General features: G+C 43.7%; 1 protein-coding gene across 2 annotated transcripts in view; it reads right to left on the reverse strand.

The window, feature by feature from the left end:
* Positions 1 to 33: 33 nt before the first annotated feature.
* The window catches only part of atxn7 (ataxin 7), a 31,271-nt gene continuing 7,955 nt past the window's right edge, over positions 34 to 23,349 (reverse strand). For both annotated transcript variants that reach the window (XM_079340802.1, XM_079340801.1), the window contains 9 exons: positions 18,495 to 18,599; positions 10,946 to 11,240; positions 8,627 to 8,958; positions 8,375 to 8,457; positions 5,860 to 6,140; positions 5,547 to 5,736; positions 5,229 to 5,350; positions 3,942 to 5,109; positions 34 to 3,167 (listed from right to left, as the gene is read on the reverse strand). In XM_079340802.1, the coding sequence (XP_079196928.1) occupies positions 3,150 to 3,167; positions 3,942 to 5,109; positions 5,229 to 5,350; positions 5,547 to 5,736; positions 5,860 to 6,140; positions 8,375 to 8,457; positions 8,627 to 8,958; positions 10,946 to 11,240; positions 18,495 to 18,599 (2,594 nt within the window). In that variant the 3' untranslated portion in view covers positions 34 to 3,149. The remainder of the gene's footprint in view (positions 3,168 to 3,941; positions 5,110 to 5,228; positions 5,351 to 5,546; positions 5,737 to 5,859; positions 6,141 to 8,374; positions 8,458 to 8,626; positions 8,959 to 10,945; positions 11,241 to 18,494; positions 18,600 to 23,349) is intronic.

Consider the following 23,349-nt stretch of genomic DNA (forward strand, 5'->3'; position numbering starts at 1 on the left):
TGTTTTTATTGAAGGAACGAGGGCGACACGTCATTTCATATAAATAGCAGTATAAATTATTTTATTTACAGAAACTTGTTACAAAACAAATATACTATACAATCTTTTTTCTTTAAATATTAATTCTAACCTATGTTTGTTCATGAATTACATAGCAGCCAATACATAAGTCCAGCTGAAAATGATTCTGATAATGGATACAAAAGAAACCTATACACACTTTTACATAGTATGAATGGTGGATTTCTGTTTTCCTCCCAAACACGAGCTGTATTCTTTCTTTCACATTCCAAGTCTATGGTGCTAATCATTCAAACATCCTCACAAGGTTTCTGTTCACACGAAACAGTTGCAGGATGTCCGTTGAGTTTGAGGGTAAACAAAAACACTTGATTGAAGTTTATTTTGTGTACAAATATCCCAGTAAACCAGGGGAGGCCTTAGGCCATACTGAGGCTGACAATAGAGCTTGACGTCTTGTCTGGAAAACTTGGATAACTCCCCCCATGAAGAAGAAGGAAAATAAAAAACAATACTAAAGTCTTTCAAGCCGGCAAGCTCAGGTGTTTACCACATTTAGGGTTCATAGGCAGATTTAAAAGCAAACTCCTAAACACATTGAACATTCAAGTAAGGTAAAACAACCCACAGAATACTGTCCTCAAACAGTCAGGGTGAAGCTAATTTAGGCACTTTCTTAATTTGATATTTGTTTTCAAAGCTGTGATTCAAATTGTATGTTTGGCAACAATAACACAAACAGGTTTGAAGTGTTCCTCTTACTTGCAATGATTGCTGAAGCCCCCCTTCTACGTTTCTATGGAACACAAATGTTTCAATCATGAAATGTGATTCAGGTTTCCAACGTGACTGATGAGTCCATGAAAACGAGCTAGACAAAGGGCACAGCTTCAAGCCTACGGGACATTTCTAAAATCACAGACTAATTGGGTCAGAATGTAGCTTTTTGTTGTTGTGTTGATTCAGAGGCAACATAAAACGTCCTGTAAAAGCACATGTGATTGAGACCTTGAAACGTGAATAAAGGTTTCCTTTGTCAGACGGACACATGCTACAGTGGCAACACTTCTCCCCATTAAAGGTTTTCAGTACACGATTCATGAGACGCTTCACCTTCTTCATATCGGTGTATTGCATTATATAGACTTGGCAGTGAACCACTCTTGACTTTTCATCTTTTTTTCTTCACTAAATAATGACTTTTTTTTTTTTTTTAATATCTGTACCAAATATTCAGCTTGTACGAAAAATGCCATTGCAAAAATACATATTTCTCTATGTACAATTGTTAACAAAATATGTATTCTCAAATAGGGAGACTTCAATAAGTGATTGATACATAGGCTACACGATATAAGCTAAATGATGTTTTAAAAAGAAAACAAATTAACCCCACTTCTTACTATCTGACATCAGTGAAGGTTTTCATAAAAGGAAAAGTTGTTGCCAAAAGTTAAAATATGTCCCGTGAAGCCATCTCTATGAATCTTGCACCATTAAAACCCGCACAAGACCTCTCAAAAGAAGCAAACGTCCCAGTGAGATGGGCAAGTATTGCCTGATTTAAGACAACATTTTGACAAAGGAATAGTGTAAAAATGCCTGGCTGTCTACTGCAACTAATGTTTTCCGAACACACACGCACACATAAGTTAGTGTTTTGGTGAGGCATCCAATGTTTAAACATCTAGAGCTGGGGTAGTGGTTACACACAGGAGGGACAATCGAAACCACAGAAGAAGACGGGTGACGTGCATAAAGTTTGCTCCAGTTAAGACGTACCATACCTGATTCCCTACGTAGGAAAGAAAAAAAAAAACATTACAATTCACATCTGCCCACAGCTGCTGTGCGTGTTCATCCAGCTGTGCTGGGTAAAAAGTAGGTCATTTGTGGCTAATAATACGGTTTGCACAGATTTTTCTTCATATCCACGCAGGCAATGCAACATCACCGCCTTATGATGCCCACCTCTTAGTTAAAAAAACAAAAGTAGTTGGCAAAGCTGGTAGCAGCTATTGGCTAACTCTGAAGACAACTGAGCAGTGCCTGTGGAGAAAGTAGTTCTTTAGTGCTGTTCACAGTTGAGGGTAGGTCTACTGTTGCTGTCGTTTTGCACAATGGAAAGATTCAGAAAATTAACAGGTGTCCTAAAGACCAAGCTGACAAGAGATTTAATCGAATGGGCACATCAGGCGTCCTATTCACATTTGAAAGCTCAACTCTCTCCACCACGCCTACAAAGACTCTTTGTAGTTCAGTGTAAAAAGCTCATAAGAAATCATATAAAGGTAACACTTGCATAATTATTCTGGATAATAAAACCAGACCAGATCGTCCTAAGGGCCTTCTCTGAGGCTCCTGCGTGTGACCCGAGGTTTCTCAACATGTCCCTAGAGAGTTGAACCAACAGAAAGAAAACAACAAGGTGATTGTGTGTTGTTCAAGGTGTTGAAAGTAACAGTTTGCTGCTCCTCCTGCTATCCAATCCAAGGCTTCTGAGATCAGGCGCTGGGGGTGTAATTAAGTCGGAAATTCCAGTAGTCCAGCAGAACTTGACATGAAGAAAATACTTCAACATGCACACACATTCACACGGCCATTCTTACAAACGCAGAGGAGATCAGCTCGTTACCTTCCCAGGTGCTCAGAGTTGTGACGGCTTTTTGCTGCAGCCCTTAACCTGAACCCAATGAGCAAGAGACCCATTGCTGTTGCTAATGTTCCTCCTTCCTCAACGCAGACAGGAAGACCTCGCAGAGAAAAGGGGAGACTTGCATGGGGGAGGGGGGGGGGGGGTCCTTGACGAGCTTGTTAGAACCCCGGGAACTCCACGCATTCCCCAAACGGTACCACTTCCCCTCTTTCACACAAACACACACTTACTCTCACACAAGCGCACACACACACACACACACACACACATACATGGCTTTGGGAGAAATAGTAAGGACCACATTGACTTCACTGGGCAGTCCAGATCATCTCCACCCTGAGGATTGTGGGAAGCTGAGGGTAATGTGGGTTTGACTTTAGAAGGCCTCGTGCAGTCAGGAGCAGTTAGTGGGCTGCTCCGGACTATTCCCTGTCCGCCTACCGCTTCTATACCCAGAAGCCGGACACCACTGTCAGGGACGAGCCTTTGGCTGAGAAACAGGAAGGATGAAAAAAAACAAGGTTAAATAAATCGGTCTGATAAATTCTGCTAACAATCAGTAGAGGTAATGCATGGCTTCAATGGTGCGGATCATCATGTCTCAGAATTTTCCCTCCAATAAGTCCATGGTGAAAAATAATCAACATCACAAGTGATCAGAGCCTCAAGTGAAATCCTCAAGTTATTGGCAAACCCAAGGGTATGCTTTTCACAGTGACTGTCAGCGTGTGTGCCTGCTATCACAGAATAAACTGTTTAATGATGTGGTTAAAATAAAATGAGAATATGGATCAATGAGCTCCAAAAAAAAATAAAATAAAAATAATCACAAAAATGGTTGCCTGTCAGTCAACTATAGTCAATCTTAGGGAACAAATCCGACCAGCCTAAAAAAAAAAGCTGTAACATTCTTGAAACCGAGAGCCGTAATCAACAGTTATTTTTAATCCCTTATATGAATTCTAACAATTACAGGGCTTTATATAGCTGCTTTTTAACGAAGCCCAAAGACAAACTTATAAAAAAAAGGCCTGCTGTTAATTTTCTCTCGTATGTTTTATATGTTTAAACAATTCCTTTATTTTTTTTAACTCTGCAAGCATGTTGAGAATTACGAATGTAAAGTGCTATACAAATAAAATTCATCATTATTATCTGATGTTTCTCCAAACCAGAAGTTGCTCACTTGTACTAGCAAAGATGATTATGATTCATCTCCTCTGTATTGAAGAAGCACGCTGATTTGCCTCAGCACTGAACCCACCTGATGTAAATGGGAGTTGTTGGGTAGCCCTGGTGTCCCTGAAATGCTCCGCCCATGCTTCCCATGGATGTTGTTAATGGCAGGTGACTTGGCCACTTTGGGTCTACCTGGTCCCGGTCCTGGTCCCATCCCCGGTCCCCCTCCTCCTACACCTCCACTGTTAATGCCAGCGGATGCAGGAGAGCTTTTGCGCTTTTTTCCTTCCAGGCGCCCGTCTGAGGGGTGGTGGCTGAAGCTGGTGTGGTGGTCAGATGAGGACTGGTGGTGAACGAAGGGCCCTAAGGAAAGGGTGGAGTCGCTGCTGTTCATCACCACACTCATACGCTTGATGGACTCTGCAGGGCTGCCTGATGGAGGCCCCCTGGCTGACGGTCCCGAGGAGCCGCCCGCTGACCCTCCAGAGGGCTCGGCTTTGAGGCTGAGCGAGTTGGTCCGCACGGTGGGGCCACAGTTCAGCCCCACACTGTGGACTCCGCTGTGGGAGGAGGATAATGACGATGAGGATGCAGGACCTAATGAGCCATGGTGGTAAGTGCTCCCTGAGCTGCCGACATTTGCGCAGTTCTTCTTAAAAGACGAGGAGGAGGACGAGGAGGAGAAAGAAGAGTTGGCATTAGAAGACGAGGAATCAGGGGGGCCGTGGGATGAAGACAGAATAGAACTGTTCTTTCTTTTCTTCCCCGAGCTGAAGCTAGTGCTGCTACTGTTACTATTGGCTCCGCTGCTGCTACCCCCTCCGGTGAAGTTTGGGATGACAGGGGTGGAAGAGCCAGAGGTGACCTCTTTTGGCTTGAAGGACGATGACGACTTGGTAGTGCTGCTGCTGGAGGAGCGAGACTTGAGTGCCCGGCCTGAGGCTAGGGAAGGAGCTGAAGGAGAGGATAAGGACGAGTGGACTGAAGGCATCTGCGGCAACGAAGACACTTGTCGGGCCTGCGTTATGCCGTAGGCCGGGTGCTCAGCCCCGCCCTGAGGGGAGCTGCGGGCATTCAAGGTGGTCCCATAGGAGAGCATGGATTTGCCCTCGTAGGATTGGCTATAAGGAGTCTGGGACAAGGTGGCAGGGGGGGCCAGGAAGCCTGAAGAGGGAGTGCTACCATGGGAATTTGTGCTTGTCCTATGCGTAGTTGCAACGGAGGAGGAGTTCTCCAAGGCCAACGGGATTTTCCTGCAATAAAGATTGATACCACGCATGAGCTTTAATCTGTCAACAAAGCTGCCCCTAACACCACAAAAAGTCTTTAGAAATATTACTGGTCATTAAGAAAATGTGGACCGAGGACTCACTTCCACATCTGAGAGTTGACGTGCTTGTCCATCATTGTGGTTAGGGTACATCGCGCTCTGTCCCACCGCCGGTCAAACGAGTAGCAGCCTCTCCCAAATAGTCGACTTCCAAACGTACAGTACTTGGGACAGACAAAGGGAACAGATGACCAGACTTTCAATAATGCTCTGCACAGCCAATATATGAGATAAAGAATAAAAGGGTTTACAACGTCTGACAAGATGACTGAAAAAAAACAAATGAACACATCCAATCTTGCACAGTAAATGGAAAAGAAAGAAGCAGATCAGAGGCTGGTGATGGCAGAGAGCACTTACAGCTGTCGGCCGAGGGTGATAACCTGAATAGTGACAGTCCAGTTTGTCAGCGTTGTCCTCCCGCTCCTCGTTCTCTCCTTCGTCACTGGAGGGTCGGGAAAATCCATCAGGGGTACTTTGGGGATGGTGAGGTGACTCTTGGACTACAGCAGGGTCTCCAGGGGGACAACCTCCGTGACTGCTGTTCAGTCTGATGGACAGGTGTGAGAGTTGTAGGTTTGTTTATTTCATACATCAGTGATGACAGCGAGCTATTTGCACAACTATTAAAAAAAAAAGAAAAAAGACAATGACATTCTGGCCCAGGACGTACCGTGGAAGACCAGGGCTGTGAAATTTGGGTTTGCTTAGTGGCAAAGGCTTAGTGGTGTCTGGAGCAGGGCCGTCGCCATGAGCAACCTGGTGGACATCATGGGCAGCGGCAAGGTGGGAGGAGGGGTGTGGGTCCCTGAGAGAGGGGTTTTGCTGGGAATGGGGTTGGTGGAGTTCTCTCTCCCTCTCCCGCTCCCTCGTTCTGTTCTTGTGCTCGGCCAGCAGCGTGTCAAAGCGCTTCCTCCGCCCTGGCACTGCCCTCCGCTGGCTTAAGGAATGTGTCTGAAGGGGGTTGAGGGAAAATCAAAAGGTTTGAAGTTAGTGTGTGGAACAGGGCTCCAAAATGTTGATTCGGGCAAGTTATGCATTTTTCCTCCCGCATCAACTGCAGTCAAATATTTTGTTATCGCAAGAGATAACTGCAAGCCTTGCTGTGATGCTTCATGATTCTTGTTGTCCACAATTCAACCAAAGCCCAGTGCCACCAGTGAACGCTCCGTCCCACTTACAAGTCTGTAAATCTCAAACTAAAAAACAGTCGTCTTTTTAATTGATTGATTCTAAATAAATCAATCTTGATTTATCCTACCTTACTTTTATAATAGAGGATACAATTATAGTGCTGCTGATTCCATCAGTGGGATATCTGTGTTGGGAGGTAGGTATAAAGATTGTTGACCTTGTAAATACAATTCCAACCGTTATAATAAAAGAGAACAGGCTGGAGAGCAGACGTTACAGCCATTCAGTGTTTTTGCACTGCATTGAAAATCATTCCTCTTCAATTACCAGACTTCTTAGTCCCTGACTCATGGAGTGATGAGTTAATAATCATTTGCTCGGAGTTTCAAAATGTTCCATCTCTTCGACTGAGCCAGAGATAAAGAGACAGCTAATATTAGCTACATCCCTCCTCTTTTATTATGCAGGGAGGCCGACGCTTGGGAAAATTCTGGGGCTGTGCAGGAGTTTGTCATGACAGCAGATATCAATCTTTCGTTTAGGTGTTCAGCTCAGGCAGGTATTAGTGTCTTACACACTCACATTAGGTTTTGTATTTGTTTACAAACATTAGGTTCAGGGGTACGGTTTGTTTGTTGTTCGATTTGGTTGGTTCGTGTATGTAGGTTTTATTTTCATTATTTAGATTTAGTATGTAAAACATTTATTTAGAGGTGTTCTGTTTTATTACGTTTTGGATTTGAGCTGCACTTGTTGGCCCTTTCAGTTTGCCTCACCTTTTTGTTGTGTTTCACAATTTGTTTCTTTTGGAATAAACAACTTTAATTTACCAACAACAACTGCTTTTATGTTGCTCCCCTCTCCCTCCAGCAGCCGGGTCGTCACACCTTTGACACCTTATTTAACGTTAGTCTGCCGAGCTTTTGAATTTACACTAACCTTAGCTAACTCTCGTTAAAAAAAGCCGTAAGTTAACGTTACTGCAGCAACATAATGTTTTCCTTACATCCGTCTTCTTTTCTTATAAGAATCATGCAACTTCTCTGTATATGCGCAGTGACGTTAAATGTTAGCCTGTTTGTAAGATCGCCCTCCATAATGTCATATCTGGAATGCAGTCCAAGACTAATGTTGTTGAATCAATGCACCTACATTTTAGAAAGTCTAATCATCTGTGCTGTCATGACACATCGCCTCTACTATAGTCAGAACGATGGGGGCGCCTTTAGCGCAGTGACAGCACACGCGCTGTATGTACCATGTATGGAAGCTATAGTCCTCACGCGGGCGGCCTTGGGTTCGACTCCAGCCTGAGGCCCTTTCCCGCATGTCAATACCCACTGTCTCCCGACTTTTGTCTCTATCCCCTTACAACTATGTCATGGCAGGTGTTTTTCCCAACAGCTAAAGATGTGCTATATATGTGAAGTTGTTTCACTGAGCACAACACTTTACATTGCACCAAGCCCTTCCTGACCAGCCATGTTCTGACCAAACATCACCAAAGAGTACATTCTGGACTAGTTAATCCAAGTATAAGGAACATCTGGCTTAAACTGAGCTAAAATAAGGACAAAGGACACTTGAATCTGATTTTCCAAGTGAAGCTAGTACACAAACCACTGCCTGCTCATAGAGGAAAGTCTTGCTTGGGAAGCTGTGCTGGGTGTGTCGCATTAACCAGGGTGCAATGTGTATTGTTGCTCATATAAATACGGCTGAATAAAGCAACATCTTCCTTAATATTTTGTAACTTAATTGTTGTTGTTCATTTGAGATCTTTGTAACTAGATAGCTCATTTAGACCAACTATTCTGTTAAAAAAGGCAACACACAAAAAGAATATCAGCAACTCTCAGCAGGCTCTCATTTCTCACACAAACCTAACGCAGAGACAACGTTCAACATTAGCAGCCCTATCACCATGGCTCCTTAAACACGGAGTAGAAACTCAATGTTTGATTTTAGGGGACTCTGTGCCTCTTGGTAAAACTGTATGACATTGTGAACGATTTACAGGATTAAACCCGCAGCATTAGGCAGTGTTTGGTTACCTTGCATGTTAGGGATCTTGTGCATGGTTTGCGAGCTGTAATATCCACAACCCCACAGTGGATATCTGCATTGAACTCGCGCTCTGAAAAGACAGAAGGAAAGTATGAGAGAAGAATTTGTTATTTTAGAACATGTGACAAATCCCCTCCCCATGCAAATTATGTTCTTTTAAACACTATCCTACATGTTTCAAGTTAAAGTTAGCAACCTTAAATGTATACAGGTGTTAGCCTTTCATTCGTCCAACTGACCTGTGACTTTCTTGTTAATGTGGCGTCTGCTACTGGCACTGCTGCTGATGTCCTGCTTCTTGTCTGAGAGGACTGAGAGGTGACCCTTGCCGTTGGGAATCTGACTTGGGGCCAGTAATGGAGGCTTTGGTATGGAGGGACAGTTAAGGCCTGGTTTAAGGGCTGAGGATGAGGAGGAGGTGGTGATGGTGGTAGTGTTGGAGCTCACAGTGGTGCTAGAGGAGGATGTGGAGGAGGATGAGGTGGTGGCGGGGGCAGATGTGGCCTGCACCAGCTTAGCTGACGAGTCCACCCTCAGATGCATCTTCTCCACCTTGACAGCCGGAGAGAGGCTGGAAGAGAAGGTGACAGAGATGAAGAGGGCAGCAAGGAGGAAGCTGAGCGTTAGAAACACGGAGCCAGTGAGCAATGCGTGGTACGAGACAGATGTGCACGTATGGATGGGTCTGGAGGGACAAAACACAAATCTAATGATACACCATTTATCAACAACTCAACAATCACAGGAGCCCATCGATGAGATTGAGTCAAGGTTGACATTCAAACCTGCAGAAAACCTCGTCTTGTGTTACATGCTGCGTTCAAGTAAATCTTCGCTCATGCACAAATATGGCAACCCTCACTCTTCAGCTAGTTGCTTGAAAAACTACTATGACAGTCTATAACGCTGGTTGCCAGCCTGAGCTCTGGGCCCCTCTAGACGGTGCCAGACTTTGTTTGTTCTGAGGTTGTCAAAACTAGATTAGCACATTAGAACTTAATTCATGACATCGTGCTGACTGGATCATTATAAATAGTTCTCATGGTAAGAACTATTCTGGACGAATGTTAAAAGAAAAAAAAAAGCAAGAAAAGAAACTCAGCTTTTCTCAGTGTACACTCACACTAGGACCAGTTCCCCCCTCCCCGCACTCACACTAGGACCAGTTCCCCCCCTCCCTGCACTCACACTAGGACCAGTTGCCCCCCTCCCTGCACTCACACTAGGACCAGTTGCCCCCCTCCCTGCACTCACCCTACTCCTCTGTAAATACATCCTCACAGAACACCAATAGAATATTTCCAATTTGCATCCGGATGGTTTAAATTCATAAGGTCTACACTTTTCCGAGAGCTTCAAGATCCGATCGTCCCTCGTGTGGTGTGAGTGTGACCTGACACACAAGTAGGAGAGACCCTCAAGAAAAAAAAGGTTTTTAACCCCCTGGTCTATAATGTCAAAGAGGGGATCATGCCACTGTCAGTATCTGAGTGATCCACTGTGTGCAGGACTTTGTACGGGCTGCACTCACAGCTCACCTGCTGTGTGAGTCCAAACAAACTGAAGTTTTGTTTGGGGATTATGTCTTCAGCAATGGAAAAGTCAAACTCAGTTTGTGTAAAATGAGTAAATGAACATTTTCAGACTACAGTAGACTGACGGATTAAGGTACTAATGTTAAGCCTCCAATTGTTTTCACAAGTAACTTCCAGCTGGTTCTGTCATGATGCTCTGAAAATCCAGTTCCCAACACAGAAGCCTCATTAAACACAAAGTGGCTTTTTATACAGCCAAATATCGACATGTTTAAGACACTAAATGAAAAGACTGTCCCATTCGTACAACTGTAAAACAGAACACACTGAAGTGAAGTCACATTTGGATTAGAGAGTTTGCAAACAACCAATGTCAAAATGCTGGTTTTGATGTTTGCGTACATCATGTTTGCGTGACACTATCGCAGCGGGCCATCTATGATCTCAGATTATACAGAAGATTTAACTTGTTTAGCCACTGCGGTCAAATCAAGTGTCTGACAAACCAAAACAACTAGACAGTTTGTCATGAAGTGAGTCAAAGGGCCTTACTGTGATAAAGACGGAACAGTCAGTGTTCTCCTGTTGAGTTAGCCGAACGCTTCGTCTCAAACTCCAGTTAAGCTTTCATTATGGATAAGCCAATCTCTGCAGCGGTATTGTTTCAGGAATATGTCCAAATCATCGAATCTGAGCACCGTCGTGAAGTTTTAATACTCGACACAAAGTCTGTAGAGAGCTGTAGATCATTTATGCTCAACAAGAACAGAGAGTTTTACTTGCGTTGCTCACCTGATGCTCCTTTCAAACGTTTAATTAAATCTGTTGCATACAAGCAAAAGTTGTCAATTAAAGTAAGTGGGATTTTAAAAAGCTGGCTTTAACATTTTCTTGTTACATCTTTACGTTTCCATTGCTTCACTCATATAAAATCTACTTCTCGTTCAGATTTAGTCTTAGTATATTCCTGGGTATTTTACAAAAGTTAGCATCAAACTGCCAACGCTGCTCTGATGTACTTACATCTTGTCTGGCGGTAGCATCCTGAAGGGTGGAATGGGAGGTCTTCGCTGAATGCCTGGCAGCTTGTCTTTGGCTGGTTTTGGGAGTTTGGGATTGGAGGAGGACGACGACGTTGTAGAGGAGCATGAGTTGGATCCAGCAGTGGAAGGTCGGCCAATGATGTTCCCACTGGTCACTCCTGCTACAGACCCCGAGCCCAAGCCGGGTCCGATGCCGCTTCCACCGCTCTTGCTCCTGCCCGACACGGGAAAGGGCGAGGTGGAGGCTGGTTTGCTGGCGGAACTGTGTTTCCTCTCTGCAGCAAAAGAACAAATGAAGCTGGCATTCAGACAAACCTCCGATCTTTTAAAGTGCAGCACGACAAACAAATGTTACACAAAACACAAGAACAAGAACATTTTCTCTAAACACAAAGTGTGAAGGCTTCCTCGACAATAAATAAGCATCATTTGTGATTCATGCCAGCTCAGCCTGAAATAGATCCAGGCAACAGGTCAAGAGCTTGATTTCCTGAGCTTCTTACACAGCTACTGTGCAAACTGATAAAAGGCAGTATGACAGCAGGAAAGGTTAGGCTCAAACTGAGTTTTGGATGGAAAGACAAAAATAGAAAAAGAAAGAAGAAAAAAAATGACTGCATCACTCAGTGCATGCATTATAAAAAAAATAAAAAAAAGGAATATCTTCTCTGGAAAACAGTACCCCAAGCTTTCCAGGCATCATCACACATTGATCTCTTGAGCGTGAACCAAAAATAACCAGAGAAGTTTACAGCCTGTCAAAAGGAAGCTCCCAGTTTCTTATTGTAATCACAGCAAACAGTGAGGAAGAGAACTGGAACACGAGCTGAGCTCAACAGTCCTGCTGGTGCGGAGCAAGCCAGTACCGATATTCCAAAGTACCAGTTTAAAGTGCCCATCACTCCACGGAGACTCGACACATTGTCAAAGCATGGAGCTGAGCGTTACTGACCCAGAATTGTGTTGCTGAGCAGTTTCCAGTCGGTCACTGTTGATGTTCTGTTACATACTTTGCACCATGTGGGGTTCAAACTGCAGCGTTTTCCACTGAAGAAATCTAATTGGTCGGAATCATTTCTGACATGTTGGGTTTTGGTTTTACGTGGAGGAGTTGATGGTGGGTATTGAGACCGGACCAGCTGAGAACATCTGGTTTAAACAAAACATCAGTTTTTTTTACGTTACAGAAGAGTGAGAGACAGGCTAGTGGTGGGCGATCAAGTAGAGAGAGAGAGAGAGAGAGAGAGAGAGAGAGAGAGAGAGAGAGAGAGAGAGAGAGAGAGAGAGAGAGAGAGAGAGAGAGAGAGAGAGACTAACAACAGGCAGGTACAGAGATTTCCTGACTGTTTCACGGCGGCGAGTTTCGAAAGCCACAGGACTAACTGTTGTATTCACCAATCGGCAAAGACGTCTCGGCTAAATGCACATTTTAATGCTAGCTGCTGTTGCCAACACAGAACAGTAGATAGAGACGGCAACGTTGCCAGGTGCCAGCTGTTCTAAAAGTCCTGACCTGCAGACTTTTAACGCTGAGATTCACATGCTTGCAGACACCCCTAAAATGTCCTAAATCAGAAAATAAAAACAGAATCCCTGCACACACTTCATGTGGATTACTAATGGTAATTCACAGATATATATGTTATATTATATTATGTACGTGTTAAGTGACCCTTACTAATGCACTTTTTTGCTGTCTTGGTATCAAAACAGGCATTGATATCTTGTCATTTTAACTAGTATCTGGAAGTTTCTATAATACTGGAATCGTGACAGCTCCAATGCAGACTCATTTCAGCACAACACTGACTCATATCACTGAGTCCATGATTAATCGTTTGCCACAACACAAACTACAGAAAGAAAGAAAGTAGGCCAGCGATCTCATTAAGGCATTTCAAGTTTACGCCGACTCGCACCAAACACTAGAAACTTGGCTCCCTAACAGATGTACTGTGCCTGCAGGGTCACAAAAGGGTTCACACAAACTGTGACCATAAGTGGAGTGAGAGAGAGACACAGACGCACAGACAGAAAAAAGATGGGGGCTGTCGTCTGTTGTCAACTTGACCCTTTTGTTGTCAAGACCGAGGGAGCGAAAGCATGTCGAGGAAAACACGACCAACATCCTCCTCCTTTTCTCTTCATCCAGTACACTGCAGACTTCCCCGACAACACAACAAACTTGTTACCTGCAGAAGTTCACGGCTGACTCTGACACTGTCTGCTTCATGACTGATGGGGACGAGAGGGAGTACAGAGAACTGAACCAGGACTTGTGCAGGTGGAACTGTCTCAAGGCCGATGCCGGTAAAAACGAAAGAGCTGTTGGTGGATTTTTCAAATAAAAAACAAAACAAAACTATTTGTCCCCAAGGGGCAATTCAAGGGATTTTGGCAGGCACTGATCTCCTCTCACACTGGTGAACATCCAGGGAATGAGCATTAAGATATAAATACAAGAAACTGGACTGAAAACATCAACACACTTTATAGGAAAGGCCAGAGCAGACTATGTGTTGAGGACACAGAGTGCAGGGAGTCATCAGCCGAGTGGTCAGCTGGAGCAGCAGCACCACATCTGCAGACAGACTGTTCTGGGCTGCCCCTGTTACCCTGAGGGAGGGGGTTGAAGCGGTAGATAAGGTTTTCCACCCCCAGCGACGAGCTGCTTCAGACATGGTGTTTGAAGGAGAGATAGAGCCGGTCCTCTTTTACAACTGCGTTCAGACTCTTAAACCAAGACTTCTCCATGGGGCTGCAAAGATAAATCAATCTGAATCATTAACCCATCTTTACATCAAAGATCCGAGTAAATGACTGATTGTATCTGTAATTTTTCCTTTAGTTTTGCTTTATCTTATTTTTACGGACTCCATCCCTGACCATAAACGCATTGGAGAACACTGGATTCTACTTATGAACGAGTTGGACACATATTCTCTCTTTTTCTCCAGGGTTGGCAGGGTGACTTGAGTTGATGTTGTTTGGTTTTGTAAACTCAATACAATCTTAAAAAAAAAAAAAAAAAAAAGGAAAAAAAGATCCGAGTAAATCGGTTCCTGTAGAACCGGCTCCATAAAAACACACCATGAAGCGGTCAGTGGCCCAGTTTGAAAGTGATGAACAGGTTCACTGAGGTTGAGCTTTCCAACCTGCATACCTTGTTTAGCTGGATTAATCCTGAAAGACTTTAAGTTTTGCCCCTTCACCTCTCATGGACTCATGGGAGCTTAGGGGCCATGCCAGTTAGCTCACAAGGAGATCTGTGCAGCAATGTACACTCCTCCCACTCAGCCATGAAGTCATGTGGACCTTTATGTGACAAAGATCAACTTCCCAAAAGTGAAACCCGGGCGAGAATGCTCAGGTAAGTGAGCAGAAGCACAAGCAGAGCTGAATATGAAACACTTTCTCCAGCCACAGTTTGCTGAAGTCACTGCGTTTCGGGCTAACAAGCTAACAGTGTTGTAGGGAGTGAAAGCTATCGAGACATGTTCAGTCTAGTTGCAAGAAGGCAAATACAGTATTTTCATTTGGCTGAAAATCGTGTGCAGTTAATAGGTGACAATCACAGAGGAAGGATGGAAATAATTACGCATTTTTATTATTTTCTTCCTGAAAATTAAACATGCCTCTTGGAGGCAGTTTGGAAGCTGTAACAACATTTCCTCCGAGCTCCAACTACCTGTCAAAATGAGTCAGAGCATGGGTGTGATAGACACTTCCCATAAGATACATGATGACAGAATATTTGTACACTCTGACTATTCTCTTGGAAAATAAAACAAGACTTTAGATTCAATTAATACAGGGGTCGGATCGAACCGAATTGTTTCGTCGCGTCGGGAGAAATCAAATCAAATGATCTTGTAAGGGAGAGAGTCACGCCGATAAACGAGGATTTTATCTTCTCTTAAACTCTAAGTGAATGGAAGAGCATTTTGCTTGAGGAGTGCTGACAGGTTGTGATAAAAAAGCTTCTGGATCGACAGCTAGCAAACATAAGAGGGCCCTGTTAGCTAACACATGTCGTCCCCACACACACACACACACACACACACACACACACACACACACACACACACAGTAAGACGACTTTAAACTCTGCAGCCCTCCCTTCTATCCCCCTGCTCTCTTCTCACCTCGGGGCCTCTCTACACGCCCATTCATGGCACACTCCTTCCCTTCAGGCAACCTTTCCTTTCCCTCCCTCCTTCTCTCTTTTTCTCTGCAGTCTGGCTCTGTCACAGTCGACAGCACACAAACTCACACCAGGAAACCCCAGCGTGACACAAACATAACTAACACTGGGAAAGGAGAGCCAACACCAGCGGCAGAGGAAGACTAATAAAAGAGAAGTGAAGAAACATTTTGGAGGAGAACAAAAAAAAATAAAAAAATCAACAGACAAAAAGAATAGGAGGAGCCTTAAAATCCTGTTTCACACTGTCAAACAGTTGGCTCGGTGCGAAGGGGAATCCCTGGATATGGGAATCCAAGATACATTACACTAGTCTGTAGCCTAGTCTGGCCTCTGAACATGATCTGTATAAAAATAATAACATTTTTCTTTGGTGCTCTTCACGCACAATGCTACGTTGGGCAAATTCTTCTTGAATGTATTCAACAGCAGCTTTTGCTAGCTGCTGTCTACAGTGATCTCTGTGTCGACCCTGCTGGGTTCAGACGCAGCCGGAGAGAACACAAACACCTAACGGGAAGGGATGAGCTCAAAGACGCAGCATCAACTCAAACTGAGACCATGTCAGTGACGCTGAGCTCCACTCTGCGTCTTTGTGTCCAGTCCACATGGAGTAGAGACGGGCACTTTAAAGCGGTCCGCATTTGATTGGTCAGTACCAACAGTACCATTGAGCTCAGCTTGTGTTACAGTCTTCTTTATATCCTGTTCTTGAGTCTAATGAAATTATTTAGTTCGACAAGTTGCAGCTCGCTTTTTCCCACTACATTAGTAGTGTGCTCCTCTGTTTCAAATCATTACATGAGCATTAGAAGGATCTCTGCTGGGAGTGAACGCTAAACCGGCACTGGTTTTACATTTTGCCACAACAAGGATTTTTGTAAATCAGTCATTAGTCAAGTCAACTTTAGGGTTCAACATTAAAAACAGTCAAGGTTGACCAGAGCACTTAAAATGATACATATTAAACATAAACTTGGTTATTATTATTAAAAATGTGAAATATAGTAAAAGGTTAATAGATTTCCAATATAATCGTTGGATTTAATCTTTAATCTCAGATTGAATCTTTACTGGAATTAATTTTTACCCAGTAAAACAGTAAAGCACTACGGTTATTAAACGGCTGCATTCATATAGACATCTGAGGGAGAATCAGAGGCAATGGTGATTTGATCAAACGGGTGATGAGGATCAGTAAACACCCAGATCTGTTAGTAGGACTCCACTCACCACAGACTGTTTGGTCACACAATAACTAAATAAATACACCGATTGCAGTTAAACAAATGAATGGCTCCTTGAAAAGACTGCTGATACTCCATCCAGTACATTGTACGTGTGCAACATCTGTATTGACAACGCCGCCATGTAGAGGCTGGACAGGGGAGACCCGTCAGTTTTCTCAATGATCGTCTGCCGCTCGATCGAAATCCCCATGCAGGTAGGAGAAGTGTCAGGCTGGTTTCAGTCTATGTTGTTTCACAGTCTTGTTGACAGAGTAGAAACACTGAATCTATGAACCTTGTGCGGTTATATCTCCCCCTTGTGGCCGACCTTGACAACTGTTAGTGCTGACCAACTTGATGCACTCATTTAAGAAGCGACTGAAGGTCAAAATGACCGAAGCTTTCAAAGAGAACACTATCAGGGTTTTCTAACTTGATGTTCAGCGTCCAATGTGACAAAAACTGCTGGAAAGTCGGAGAGCGTTTCCCCACACATAAACAATACCTGGGCAAGCCGGCCACAAATATCTGCCAATGAGTTTAACTTTTTTTCTTTTTGTCTATCTGTATAAGAACGCCATCCACAATAAGAGGACATCGCCCTCTGTCGTTTTCACCTGACACAAGCTGAGCATGTGATGAGAGAGAGACATGTTCTCATACATCCTTCCTGTCAATACATTGATTGAGCTGTGGCATCTCATGTGAAATATGGAATATGATTCTCATATCTCTCCTTGCACCACCTTAACAGCTACAAGCTTCAATCTGTGGGAAGCACGACGGGTCCATGTCAACAAGTCGAAGACAATTCATGACCACTTCAACTAAACTACAAGGACTAATATAAAACCTCACCATAATCAAACAGGCGTCCATGACAGGGATCAGGAGGTGTCTCTTCGGTATGAAGCCTTTCTTATCATTTCCGGGAAATAATTTTTTTGAGAAGTGAACAGACAGTTCCTTTCTCTCAGCGACTGTGGGCGTTTGTGAACTAGTCGTACAAGCTTCACAGTGATACCGTCACTATAGTCACAGATTTATAATTCATCCATGTTCCTAAGCGTCTCCAGTCTAAGATCCTGCATTATTTAAGCACATAAGAAGAAGTAGTGTGAAATATCACTACCAGCCAAATGGAACAGAATATGGTACATCCATCTTTACACTGATCTCAAGCAGCAACCTTTGGCGTTTCAGGCAGTTCCTTACGTGTCCACTTGAGGCTTGATCGAAAAGACCAGACAGTCCCATACACTCCACTGTTACAATGGCCATTTTGACAGCAGTGACGAGTATGGTACAAAACACATGATGTCTGCTGGAATAGCTCAGGTCTTGGTTGGAAACACTGTACAGTGGGGATGTTTTTTATACATCATCCATTTATTAAAGGTCCCATATCCTGCTTTTATATGCTCTTTAGTGTGTTTTCCAGGTGTCTTGATTAGGAACATCTATGTGCACACATTTAAAGTCTGCAGAAACTTATCTTCTCCTAGGTCCCTCATGCTAGCTGTAGCAGTAGCTGCATGTAATTTGCCAGTGTGATATCACTGACCCAAGCCCATTGGCTCGTTGTAGCAGGACCAAACTCGTGCTGGATTTCCATGCGACATCCGTGCTGAGCGACTGACCAATCACAACAGAGGTGGGGGATTCAGAGCACTGCAAACAGGCAGATGAGACGCTGCACGGAGCAACAGTCCATGAAAACAGACACTTTTTTTTTCCGAACAAGCGATTGTAAACGTTTTTTAGTAGACATAAAATAAGATATATGAAGCCCAAAAATTTAACATAATATGGGACCCTTAAATGATAAGACTTATTGATAATTAGGGGCACGACTTATATGACTGCTTCAGCTTCACCTCTTTGACTGTTGCTAGGTTGACCAAAGTTTGGTTACGGCTCATCAGTGAGTGATGTCACTTCCACTTAGTCCATCATTGCTTTACTGTCCACCATTACTTGTATTTTTTTAGATGATGGTATCAACAAAATACAGAACATCAGCTCTTTGTGTTTGTATGAAAGAAGACTGAAGATATGCATTTTGTGTTTGTGCTTGCAGTGGTTGTAACACTTACCATAGTGTGCTTGGAAGGCTTGAGGCTTGACTACCTGGCTGCAGTGGCTGCACATCACTAGGTAGAAGTCGTCCTGTGCGGGACACTGGCCAAATATGGGCATGTCTGTACACAGAGGGAGAAACCAGCAAAATAGGGCTCAAGGTCAAATAGAATAGAGTTCATTTCAGTCAACCGTATATGAAGATGTAAAAAAAAGCACAGCATGTCCAGGATGTCTGTTTACTGAGTGCACAATTCATGACTTCATATTGATAAAAAGCGCTCATTAAAGAATGTTAGGAGTGGTTTTCCTTTTATGCTTCCCGTGTATCAACTTCAATGTTTTTCTGTTTCCAGATGTTGACAATGCTGCTGGAGCGAAAAATAAATAAATAAATAAAAAAAAATAAAAAAATTGGAACCACTGGGATCTCTTAAGCCAATGGTTTTATCCACATCACAACTCCCCAGTGTAAGGTGTAGGGATGTAACGAGTCACTCAACTCACGATACGATTCACAATACTGAGTTCACAAAACGATTCTTCTACCATTTATTTTAATCTGGAGCTTCTTACTGTGCTGTTGATTTGATGCAGCATCATGGTGTTCTCAGTCTTGTTGTAAGATTTACAAACAGTTTTTCTCTTTCATTTTCTGTCTTGGAAAGCCAAAATGCTTCCACTGCCATCATAATGCCGACTTACCACAAACCACCTCTCCTCTGCTCTACAGATACGGACGCTTCACGATATTACTGCGATTCATTTTTCAGAGAACCGATTTGAATCTTGACACCTTTGAATCGAGTTTTAATTGTCTTACGATGAATCTTTACATTCCCAGTACGGAGTACATGCAACTTTCATTTTTGATCCTCAAAAAAAAAAAATCTCCTAGTATTCCTAATATCGCTGCATCAGACAACTTCAAGAAGTTGAAGGCTGCCGCTCAATGACACAAGATTGAAAGAAATAAACAGAAAAGGGATTAAGAAAAGAAATGTGGATTTTCAATTATTATTTCGTTAATTAAAAAAAAAAAAACAGCTTCTAGTTTGGAGAATTTACAACACCTTGAAGGTTTTTTGTTACAAATAAACAAATAGGTTATTTTCTTCAGATAAACAGATCTGGGGATGCATCAGGATCAGGGGACACTCATCCCATGTTGAGTGTTTTCATGCATTACTCTGAAACTCCTACTTCAACTAAACAAACACAATAAACAGACAGTGCTAACTTATATATTTGCGGCACTTCACAAATATAGTTCAGCCCTCGACAACCCAAACGGGCCGGTAGAGAGAGAACAGGTAGAGCGATATTTAGGAACAACACGTTTGTCCTCGCGGTTTAGCCGCTTACACATCATCTTGCATTTCTGACAACGTCGAAATATCTACTGAATGTGCATTCTTGAGCCGAGCATGTGACAGAGACGGAGCTCATCGTGGCGCGCCGCCCGTGGACTCGCATGTCTCTCTGTCTCATGTGCACTGCAGGTGGAGCCTCTGAATGGCTCGGTTCTGTGGCGCACAGTCGTTCTGTGACTTCAGAGGACGATCTCAAGTTGAGTTTAGATTCCACTGATAAAATCAGAATGCGCTCAGTCAGCCTAACTGAGCCAAAGTGAGAGCACGTCACGAACGTCAACGTCAAGTTATCTGTGGCAGTCGCATCCTGTTTATGTTAGGAGCGGGTGAGTCAGACTCTGATTCCACAGCAGACAGTCTGATGTGTTTTCTGGTAGAAGAGTCAATTAATTTATAATCCAGTGTTTCCCACAGAAAGACGCTGTACCTGGGCAGTGGAGTGGCGTGATCTAAGGTTCCTCTCCCCTCTCTTCCATTACCTTTATGACACACACGCGCACACCTCTTACAGAAAGCGCCTTGTCCGGGCGCTGCCTCTTTTGGTACGTTAATTCTTTTGTGCCTTCCTGCTCTTTCATTAATGAGCAGCATGTCTTATAAAGATGTTCATGTTCAACATTACTTCCGTTTTGAATGCAGCTCTCGACACGATGCATGCATACAAGTTTGACAAATAAAAACACAGGCTTACCTCAAACACGCGTTCAATAACAGTGCACAGCTTATTTTCTTCAATGGAGAAAAGCTCAATGGTTCTTTCTTTGGGGGCAAAGATGGGACTCAAAAGCATGAAGCGTTTCAACCACATGCCTACCGCTGATAATATTAACCAAGCCTAACCCTCTGCAAACCACTCAAAAGGCAAATCAGAGGAAAAGTGCCGCTTCTCACCAGAATGTGATCAAAATTTACCCTGGCGCATAAACCAAGCAAACACCTCATTAAGGAGGCTAATTAAGAGAGTGCCTGGGGCGTTATGAGGAGATGAGCTGAAGACGGCACACAAGAGGAGAGAAGTGGAACCCTTATCCAATGTCTTCTCCACCGGGGACGTCAAGGGGTTCTCCAAACGTCACGGGCCAAGTCTGGGAGGGATGAGGGCCATTAGACAAAGACTGCAGAAGATAAGGGGTACCTGGCAGGTCCAGTGGCATTCTGATGTGGAGATGAAGTGACAAGGCCGATGCTTCTTAATGTGCATCAATTTTCTGCAGAGACTCAGCTAAGTGTCCCCTTCAGCAGCATTAGAGCAGAAGGACTGGATTTTCACAGGTCTGCCTGAGAGGAAAGGTAAACGTCTGGACTTGAATGTACAAAGGGTGTAAACTATATAGAGCCTGAGTATGGGAGGAAGCACACTGCCAGGGCCTGACTAAAAAAAAGGAAAACGCAAATGTGATGTAGACGTACTCACTGGTTGATACATGCATAAGAGAAAGCAATTCAAGCAGTCATTGGAAGCTGGCTTTAAAGTCCAAGGTTCATTATTACCTCTACATTCAGTCCCATCTTTGATGGGAACCTGTTCAGAGCAAGTTGTAACAGAATTACTCCAGGAGCTACGTTTAGATATGCAAAATGTCTCCAATCAGAATCAGTTAAAGGATTCCTTCTTCACCGTTTACATGGACGCTAAATAAAGTTATCTGACAGGCCTGTACATGCATTAAACATTTAATCAGAGTAAGAATAGTCTATCTGACCTTTTTCTTACTTCGCTTCCTAATTAAGCAGCAAGCCCAGCAGAATATAACTGTAAGTCTGCAGGACCTTCAGACGTAGTAAGAATAGTTTTAACCCAAGCAGGAAGACACGATCAGATCAAGCGTGGACATCGATCCGGACAACCATCGGCCAAACCACTCCTCTTATTCGGAATGCAATTTCCTTTCCGAACGAGCAGTATTGGATCAGCTTCTTTACGATTAACATGTTTACATGAAGCCTTTCAATACTGATGGGGCTTATAAATCGGGTTATTTGAGTCACATTTGTTACCATAAGGAGTAACACCGCATGTATTTCCCGTTTAAACACCAACCTCTCTCAGATCCTTAACAGAAACAGGCCAAGAACGGTCGATCCAACGGGCCGAGCAAATCTAAGTAACAGCAAGGTCAAATGGACTCATTCTCAAACTGCTGCTGCTGGTCACTTAAAGGGTTCTCCAAATGACTCGCTCCACTATGAAAGCCACCCTGCTCGATCGCACATTACCATCCTACCAACCTGGCACCAACTGAATTGTACTGCTCAAATAGCCTCGCTTGAAAAGAGGTCTAATGCCAGTGTTTCTGCTCCCCCCCCCCCCCCCCCCCCGCCCTTTTTTTCTTCAAAACACCATTTTCTTCTTAAGTAAAGAGGAGATAAAAGGGATAGAAGCAGAAAGGAAGTCACTTTGGAGGAGAAAGAAGAAGGGACAGATGAGCAGAGCAAAGCTAAGAACAGAGTCTGACAGAGAAGAAAAAAAAAAACAGAGACATAAGGAGAGCAGAGGAGGAGGCCTCAGTAAGACAAAGAGAGAGTGAGCAGAGGACCTGCACCGGCGGGGGAGAAAGAGAGCCTGCGAGCATGAGACAGTGCAAGAGAACGAGAGCCCACTTAATTTCAGCATCCTCATCTGTGGCAGTGATGAATGATCTAGGTGGAATAGTAGCAGCTCTTGGCTGCCTTAGCACAGCACACGTATGCTAGCTGAAGCTGACCTGTGGCTGACACAGGCACACGTTTCCCAGCTTCCCCATCTGTGACGGCGAAGCTTTAAAATGACAACGAGTGGAGGGCCGATGAAAAGAGAAAAAAAAAAGAAAATGTCTTCATCAGTATTTCATTGCCATACATCTTCTTTACAATGTGTTGATCATCCGTGTGTGTTAGAATGGCAGCTCCACTACAGGAGGAATGTGTTGGTGAGTCATGGTGGTGGTGGGGGTAGTCATCCACTTGTAATACCCCCTACTCAACACACACGGAGAGTAACGCTCTCCGGACACACACTTCTGCCTCGAGCGACATGTGTTGATCAGCCTCGTGCCAAAAACAACAGTCACTGGCTTACACAGCTACATGACAGCGATATGTTTCAAGCCCGGTGACATGTCAAGTGACCTCACAGCCTTGAATTTTAGGTGGCCAATGTGTCTCCGAGCTTTGCTCTGGAAGATTCTCTGAACATGGAGATAGAATATTTTAATCCCCTTTGATAGCCTTTCCTCGGCACAAAGCAGACTTTTGTCTGGGTCAAACATCACCTCAGTGGAGTGCAATGATCGCATTCTGTTTCCAATATGCTGTTTGATATTCGACAGACCTGTTTTTCGGTCAATCAAGTGTTTTGGAGATTTTCTGATGGCACTGTGCACTTTCAATTAAGGTTTGTACACACTGAAGGAACTGACACATTAGTGGGTCCCCTGTCAAGAGAACTGTAATTAACATCTCTTCACAGGTGCACAGGGACAAGAAACAGAGAGTGAAACTGGGAACAGGTTGAAGACAA

This window comes from Symphodus melops, assembly GCF_947650265.1.
Source record: "Symphodus melops genome assembly, chromosome: 4".
Lineage (NCBI taxonomy): Eukaryota > Metazoa > Chordata > Actinopteri > Labriformes > Labridae > Symphodus > Symphodus melops.